At 36.1% G+C, this 9474-nt stretch overlaps 2 protein-coding genes across 2 annotated transcripts in view; both read right to left on the bottom strand.

Moving 5' to 3' along the window:
- The window catches only part of LOC144845767 (uncharacterized), an 88438-nt gene that overhangs the window by 61136 nt on the left and 17828 nt on the right, over positions 1-9474 (bottom strand). The gene's annotated exons all lie outside the window — the stretch shown is intronic.
- On the bottom strand, positions 617-8238 carry LOC144844940 (scavenger receptor cysteine-rich domain-containing protein DMBT1-like). The gene is given in 14 exon segments (XM_078702053.1): positions 617-637; positions 721-884; positions 1112-1444; positions 1924-2232; positions 2530-2835; positions 3011-3322; positions 3507-3821; positions 4283-4597; positions 5059-5383; positions 5848-6138; positions 6300-6622; positions 6913-7251; positions 7713-8027; positions 8117-8238. Coding segments are annotated over 14 exon segments (3753 nt in total). The 5' UTR covers positions 8202-8238.

Raw genomic sequence — 9474 nt, forward strand, 5'->3', positions numbered from 1 at the left:
ATGGTTTTCAATTATAACTTAATTTACCTGGTGTAAAAAATGAACACATATACTTGGTTCTGTATCAACCAACTAAAGATTTAAAACATTGTCACAAACTAACCTCTGACAATTAATCTCATCATGGCATGTTTTCCGTTTCTATCTTTGTAACATTCATATATTCCAGCATCACTTGTTCTGATATTATTAATAGTCAGTGCATCTTTACCATTGCCGTGTGGTATGTCAACGTTGTTTAATTTCCATTTTAATTCTGATGCACTGATTGTGGTACTGACTTCTAGCGTCACGTGATCACCAATACTAACGGTAATAGATCGACGTTGGGGAGTGACGTCAGCTGGAAATATAATGTAATAAGATGTCGAAGTTACAAGCTTTCTAAAATAACAAAATCCGGAGCTGGAAAATGTCAACAAATGTTGCGAGTAGTCAATTACATTATACACTATGTCCCACCTGCCTCCACTCAATTATATTTCTACTAATCTATTACTAAAAACATATCTCACCATTTTTAGACAATATGATGAAAGGTATGTGTTGAGATCTTGAATCTTTAGTTGCAGTGGCAAAGAAAGCACCGACCTTTTCAGCATCTGACACAAGAATATCAATTGTTATGGAATGTACACTTGACGTAACTCGTGTTCTTACAGTTGATTGGTCCGGGAACATCGTTCCAGAAGGAACCAAGCCACCATCATTCCAATATACTGCTCTTCCATATAACCCAGTTCCTGTATCGCTTTCTCTTCCAAGTATTATATCGGTAGTTTTGTCAGGAAAAGTGGTAAAACCACCAAACATGGTTGATTCCATCGTAGAATCAATGTCCACGGTTGGATCTGGACACATAATGGTTAGATCAAGGATTCCATCTAAAAAATCATTTATTTTAAAGTAATTTAGTTTGTTTTAACATTAGCATATCATTTGTGTTATTTTTCTTTTAAAAAGTAGTAAAATATTTTTTTAAAGTATAATAGTCCTAGTTGGTCATTGGATTAGTGTTATTTGTGCGTGCCATGGCCTTCAGAAGCATAATTTTGTAAAAATAATAGAAAATAATTTACTACTGTAAAATACACACTAATGATATATTTACCATGTAAAGAACATCGAACACCAGCTTCATTATTAGGGTCGCAGTTATGATGCCCAATAGCATTTGATGGACATTGATTCAGACCAGTCTCTGTACCAACACATGCAAGATTATCTAGCAAAATATCACCAGATCCCTGCCCAGATCCCTGCCCAGATCCCTGCCCAAAATCTGTACCAATTAGAGCCTCACTGAGGCCTGTGTACAACAAAGAATTGCAAACAACGGTTGCGTCTTGAACACCCCATGAATCGTCACAGATTGTCCCCCATTTACCCTGGTAAAACATCTCGACACGGCCCTCTAAAGCTGTGGCACCTCCAGCAAGACGAACTACAAGTATTAATTAACATTTAACACTTGATTAAACAAAAACTGTCCACGTAAACAACTCAACATTCCACTGTATTCAGTTTTTTGTTTAATTATTTTATGTTTACTGTCGTTTAATAGTGAGTCTGTTACATTCCTAAATGTATAGTTTTACCAACACAGAGAGGGAATTTCTTCCGTTCACTAAGGCCTTTAATATTTTGAAAATAGTGTAAAAAATCTACTGATTTGTTTGTGGATTTTGAGATTAAAAAACGATTACCTACAATAATGTAGACATAGACAATGTGTCGTACATTATGTCAAAACAGCTTCAGTAAACCATGTTAAAATTGAGAATATTTCAATTAAACATTATGATCATGCTTGATGCCGCATAGCAACCATGTATCTGCAATTGTATTTTATAATAACAGGATAGACCTAATATTAAACTTATTTTGACAAATAAAGGACATCTAACAAGATATTATCCTTACTCAGCATAGAACATTGAACACCAGCATCTTGACTATGGTCACAGTTATGACGTCCAATATCATTTGATGGACATTGATTCAGACCAGTCTCTGTGCCAACGCATGCAACGTCATCCAGCAAAATTGCACCAGATCCCTGACCGAAATATGCACCATAAAATGCTTTACTAATGCCTGTATACGACAAAGAATTGCAGACAACGGTTGCATCTTGAACACCCCACGAATCGTCACAGATTGTCCCCCATTTACCCTGGTAAAACATCTCGACACGGCCCTCTAAGACTGTGGTACCTCCAACAAGACGAACTAAAAGATACATAATATTTATTACAAAAATCTATAAATAAGGTAAATGCAAATATATTCAGCCCAATGCTATATTGTTTGATGTACAGTTTGAAAATAGGGGAAGTGCTGAAAATTGTTAACTAAAAGTGTAATACTGTACATAATTGCATTGTTTGATTTGAAATTTGAGGACCCATTGGGTCTACCTATTTAGCAAATTTGATTATCGTCAATAATGATGATGACATTATACAGTATAATATTTTTGGGTAAAATACTGCATTTTTATACTAAATGAATTTGTGTTATACGCACTTGGAAGTTTACATTTTACACCCACGTCCTCCCAATGATTACAATTAGGCTTCCCCCATACGCTATGGTCACACACCGCTAAATTAGTCTCTTGTCCACCACACTCAACATCACTAAAATGTATTCTTCCACTGCCCGCTCCAAAAATGTCACTATTTGTAACCTCCGCCGTTCCAAAACCAAGCTGCCGGCAGACTACATCGGCGTCAAAGCGATCCCAGTTGTCATCGCATACTGTTCCCCATTCCTTGTTGTAGAAGTACTCAATGCGACCCTCAAATGAGTTTAAGCCATCAACTAAACGAACTAGAAATGTGTTCATCAAAAAATATATATATATTCATCAATAGTAAAAAAAAAAACAATGCCGCTGATTGCTGTCGGAAGCGACCTCATTTAAACGAGAAAAATAGAAAATAATTACTTGGTTGGAAGAATGATTGGAATCAATAGTGTAATACATACAATTTGAGTTACAAACCTTTTGGCATACAGCGGACTCCAGCATTATTTTGTTGTCCGCACGATGACGTCATAACACTATGACTACACAAATGTAATTGTGGCTCTGTACCAGTACATTGGACACTACTGAAGTGGATCGGACCGACTCCTTGACCAAATTCAGATCCAGTCAAGGCAGAAAGAGCATCCGGGTAGTCTAATTGACGACAGACGACTTTTGCATCGTTCTGGCCCCATCCGTTATCACAAACCGTACCCCATTGACCGTCCTTAAATACTTCAACACGACCCTCGCTCTCCAGGGTGCCTCCTCTCAATCGAAGGGTAGCTGCAGAAGAAATCATTGTAAATCTATTATTATTATTATTCATCTATTGTGACTATAAATTATCTGCTTGGTATCCGTATACACTTTGGCAACCCTTGTTTTGATGAACAGGCCTATACGAATAAATGACGCAACATTATTATCTGTTATACATATATTTATATTTATAAAAGGATTTTCTTACAAATTCCGCAAACCACGCCAGCATCTTCTTTGTGACTGCAATCATGTACAGTTAAACCTCTGCTGCCACAATCAAGGATATTGCTCTCTGATCCAGAACACGCTACATCATCAAGCAGGATGGGTGAGGCAGCATTCCCTTCACCATATGTGGCACTACCTGGAGCCTGAGTAGCGTGTAAATACCCTAGCTGACGGCATACTACTGTCCCATCATGTATATCCCAGTAATCGTCACAAATCGTTCCCCATTCGCCGTTGTAGTAAATTTCAACGCGTCCTTCATATTGGCCTGACCCACCAACGAGACGAATATCTTAGTAGAAAAAAAAAGATTTTTTATTATTATATTACGAAACACTAATTACAGAAAACAAAATAAAATTTGTATTTCAATGATTATTCTACAATTTGTATACCACTGTAGGTTAGAATTAAGTGGCCCGGTTAGTTGTTTGAGTGAAGAATAAAAATTCAATTGAGAACTATGCTGTTTTGCCGAACCGGTACGTGCTAAAGTGTGGCTATCCAATCGAATTTTAACAATATCACGGAACCCCGTCCGAGTGGTCTAATACGTATGACATCTTCATATTACTTAGCAGAAGGTTCCGAGTTAGAATCTCACAGATTTCCTCACCTTTATACTTTCAAAACTGACTAGTTGATAGTAGGCCTATATCGTTGTAAATTGATATGTATGTGTTCAGTAGGTCTATATTAAATTAATGCCTGTACACATTTATATAAACAGCATAGAATACAAGATGAACTTACAATAATTACAAACCGCACCAGCATCTTCGGAGTGATCACAATTATGTATATATAAACCACGGTTGCCACAATCAAGGATATTGCTCTCTGATCCAGAACACCCTACCTCATCAAGCAGGATGGGTGAGGCAGCATTTCCAGGACCATATGCGGCATAACTTGGAGCTCCAGTAGCATTTACATATCCTAGCTGACGGCATACTACTGTCGCGTCCTGTATATCCCAACCATCGTCACAAATCGTTCCCCATTCGCCGTTATAGTAGATTTCAACACGTCCTTCATATTGGCCTGACCCACCAACGAGACGAATATCTTAGTAGAAAAAAAAAGATTTTTTATTATTATATTACGAAACACTAATTACAGAAAACAAAATAAAATTTGTATTTCAATGATTATTCTACAATTTGTATACCACTGTAGGTTAGAATTAAGTGGCCCGGTTAGTTGTTTGAGTGAAGAATAAAAATTCAATTGAGAACTATGCTGTTTTGCCGAACCGGTACGTGCTAAAGTGTGGCTATCCAATCGAATTTTAACAATATCACGGAACCCCGTCCGAGTGGTCTAATACGTATGACATCTTCATATTACTTAGCAGAAGGTTCCGAGTTAGAATCTCACAGATTTCCTCACCTTTATACTTTCAAAACTGACTAGTTGATAGTAGGCCTATATCGTTGTAAATTGATATGTATGTGTTCAGTAGGTCTATATTAAATTAATGCCTGTACACATTTATATAAACAGCATAGAATACAAGATGAACTTACAATAATTACAAACCGCACCAGCATCTTCGGAGTGATCACAATTATGTATATATAAACCACGGTTGCCACAATCAAGGATATTGCTCTCTGATCCAGAACACCCTACCTCATCAAGCAGGATGGGTGAGGCAGCATTTCCAGGACCATATGCGGCATAACTTGGAGCTCCAGTAGCATTTACATATCCTAGCTGACGGCATACTACTGTCGCGTCCTGTATATCCCAACCATCGTCACAAATCGTTCCCCATTCGCCGTTGTAGTAAATTTCAACGCGTCCTTCATATTGGCCTGACCCACCAACGAGACGAATATCTTAGTAGAAAAAAAAAGATTTTTTATTATTATATTACGAAACACTAATTACAGAAAACAAAATAAAATTTGTATTTCAATGATTATTCTACAATTTTTATACCACTGTAGGTTAGAATTAAGTGGCCCGGTTAGTTGTTTGAGTAAAGAATAAAAATTCAATTGAGAACTATGCTGTTTTGCCGAACCGGTACGTGCTAAAGTGTGGCTATCCAATCGAATTTTAACAATATCACGGAACCCCGTCCGAGTGGTCTAATACGTATGACATCTTCATATTACTTAGCAGAAGGTTCCGAGTTCGAATCTCACAGATTTCCTCACCTTTATACTTTAAAAACTGACTAGTTGATAGTAGGCCTATATCGTTGTAAATTGATATGTATGTGTTCAGTAGGTCTATATTAAATTAATGCCTGTACACATTTATATAAACAGCATAGAATACAAGATGAACTTACAATAATTACAAACCGCACCAGCATCTTCGTAGTGATCACAATTATGTATATATAAACCACTGCTGTCACAATCGAGGATATCGCTCTCTGATCCAGAGCACGCTACACTATCAAGCAAAATGGGAGAGGCAGAATTTCCTGAACCATATGCGGCAGTAGCATTTGCATATCCCAATTGACGGCATACTACTGTCGCATCACGTATATCCCAGTTTCTGCCACAAATCGTTCCCCATTCACCGTTGTAGTAGATTTCAACGCGTCCCTCATTTTGGCTTGGACCACCAACGAGACGAATATCTTGGTTTTAAAAAGTAATATAATTTAGTGTTTAATTCATTTGTTTACTCTTGCATTTTTTTTTCTTATTTACACAATCCCACATCACCAAATATTTCATATAATAATAACAATAAAAAGAATGCAAAAACAGCAGCAGTAGTTACAAAATAGAGTGTAATCTATATTCTTACCGTAATTACAAACCACGCTAGCATCTTCAGAGTGCCCGCAATTGTGCACATTCAAACCACGGCTGCCACAATCAAGGATATCGCTCTCGGATCCAGAACACGCTACAACATCAAGCAGGATGGGTGAGGTTGAATTCCCTTCACCATATGCGGCATTACCTGGAGCGCCAGTAGCATCTAAATACCCTAGCTGACGGCATACTACTGTCGCGTCCTGAATATCCCAGTAATCGTCACAAATCGTTGCCCATTCGCCGTTGTAGTAGATTTCAACACGTCCTTCATATTGGCCTGACCCACCAACGAGACGAACATCTTGGTTTAAAAAAAACAATAATTAATGTGTTTTAATTAAACATTACTGAAACACTAACTTCGTTTGCCATGATTTCAAATCCATGTTATACATAAACATAAAATAAAACATTTTTTATAAAATTATAATGCCGATTCTGAACAAAATATTACCAATTAACAATATTAAATATGCGCAGATATTTGTATGGCAGTATGTTGAGCCAGACCTTTTCTAATTGTTACTGTTAGATTTCTTTTGGTGTCATATCATAATGCAATATTTGTGACCATCTTACATTACTAAATACTATAAGTAGTTCAGAGTATTATCTTACAATTACAAACCACGCCAGCATCTTCAGAATGACCGCAATCATGCACATTCAAACCACGGCTGCTACAATCAAGGATATTGCTCTCTGATCCAGAACACGCTACATCATCAAGCAGGATGGGTGAGGCAGCATTCCCTTCACCATATGTGGCACTACCTGGAGCCTGAGTAGCGTGTAAATACCCTAGCTGACGGCATACTACTGTCCCATCATGTATATCCCAACCATCGTCACAAATCGTTCCCCATTCGCCGTTATAGTAGATTTCAACACGTCCTTCATATTGGCCTGACCCACCAACGAGACGAATATCTTAGTAGAAAAAAAAAGATTTTTTATTATTATATTACGAAACACTAATTACAGAAAACAAAATAAAATTTGTATTTCAATGATTATTCTACAATTTGTATACCACTGTAGGTTAGAATTAAGTGGCCCGGTTAGTTGTTTGAGTGAAGAATAAAAATTCAATTGAGAACTATGCTGTTTTGCCGAACCGGTACGTGCTAAAGTGTGGCTATCCAATCGAATTTTAACAATATCACGGAACCCCGTCCGAGTGGTCTAATACGTATGACATCTTCATATTACTTAGCAGAAGGTTCCGAGTTAGAATCTCACAGATTTCCTCACCTTTATACTTTCAAAACTGACTAGTTGATAGTAGGCCTATATCGTTGTAAATTGATATGTATGTGTTCAGTAGGTCTATATTAAATTAATGCCTGTACACATTTATATAAACAGCATAGAATACAAGATGAACTTACAATAATTACAAACCGCACCAGCATCTTCGGAGTGATCACAATTATGTATATATAAACCACGGTTGCCACAATCAAGGATATTGCTCTCTGATCCAGAACACCCTACCTCATCAAGCAGGATGGGTGAGGCAGCATTTCCAGGACCATATGCGGCATAACTTGGAGCTCCAGTAGCATTTACATATCCTAGCTGACGGCATACTACTGTCGCGTCCTGTATATCCCAACCATCGTCACAAATCGTTCCCCATTCGCCGTTATAGTAGATTTCAACACGTCCTTCATATTGGCCTGACCCACCAACGAGACGAATATCTTTAGGTTTAAAATAAAATAAAGTTCAATAAAGGTGGCTACATATGTTTAGAATCTTTGATTAAACTACAGTAGCAAACTAAACTTACCTGTTTTTACCGTATCAATCATAACAATAATGGAAAAGCTCACACATATTATTCTGAATGATGACATAATCCCTAGGGGTGACATGATGTGCTCAAATTGCCCTCCACTTCAACTAATATTTTCGTAATAAAAATGTTCTGACATGAGGTGCGGGAGCGATAGGATAAATGCTCTGATGGGAATTAATATTTTATCGAAAGTGAGTATTACTAAATATTACCAATAGTGGCCTATCCAATACTTATGTTGAGGAAGTTTTTAAAATTAAAACACTGGGGTTTTTTTTCTTGACACGAAAAATAATATATACCAGGAACTATAGTAATTTGATATTGTTTACTATTATTCAAAACTTGGCATTCAATTCTAATGAACTCTGATAATATGAATAATGGCAACAGAAAATAAAGCTTTAAAAGGCGTAATTGTGATTTAGATAATTTAGAATTGTCATTTCATCAGATGCAAGTTGATTTGGAATACGGACATGAATCCGTTGTAATCTATGAGGATAACCAAGGTGCTATTGCACGTGACTGTGATAAATTGTCATTTACGTTCACTTACAACTAATTGTAATTTTGCTTTCATCAAAATTCAGTAATGTTATTTTCTAATTTAAATTTAGTAGCGTCACCATTATGTAAAACAGGTGCTACATCTATAGGCCTACTTGATATGTTTTGATCCTAAATACATTTGAAATTTAAATAAGTAAATGTAGGCCTAAGTTCGTTCCGTCTTAAACAAATAGTACTATTAGTTCTATGGAAGGAACACTAGAAGGCATACTATCGACTAAGGAAATAATTAGACAATTGATTGTTATCATCAATTTAATTCTAAAAGTTATCCTAATATACTAGGAACTATAATTTGATATTGTTACAGCTACCTCCTCTACTAACACTTGACTGCTCTTGATAAGCGGATGTCATTGGATACTACATTGAAACCATCGAGTTTCCACAAAATATTCTTGTATTCATACAAGTAAAGCGTTATAATTATTATATAATATAAATATATACTTAAAGATGTATTGTCCCCTAAAAACATGAAAAATGAAGATTGATTAAATCAGACTTTGAATATGTTATTTTGTAGATTTAATAAAGTTAATCACTTCCATAGAAAAAAATGAAAACAAAAATAATGTTTTCACCGATAAATTGACAAAATAAATGGTTAAATTCAACCAAAAACTGGCTGGCAGCCAATTTGACCATTTTTTGTTTTAAATTACAGTTTTTTTAGGTAAATACATTTTTTTTCGATCCAATTTTTGGGCAAAGTAGGTAACTGTTATGTTACATTAAAATGGCATATTCAACAAAAATGTTGTTAAAAATTATTT

The sequence above is a fragment of the Antedon bifida genome, chromosome 6 (genome assembly GCF_963402885.1).
Source record: "Antedon bifida chromosome 6, ecAntBifi1.1, whole genome shotgun sequence".
In the NCBI taxonomy this organism is placed as follows: Eukaryota; Metazoa; Echinodermata; class Crinoidea; order Comatulida; family Antedonidae; genus Antedon; species Antedon bifida.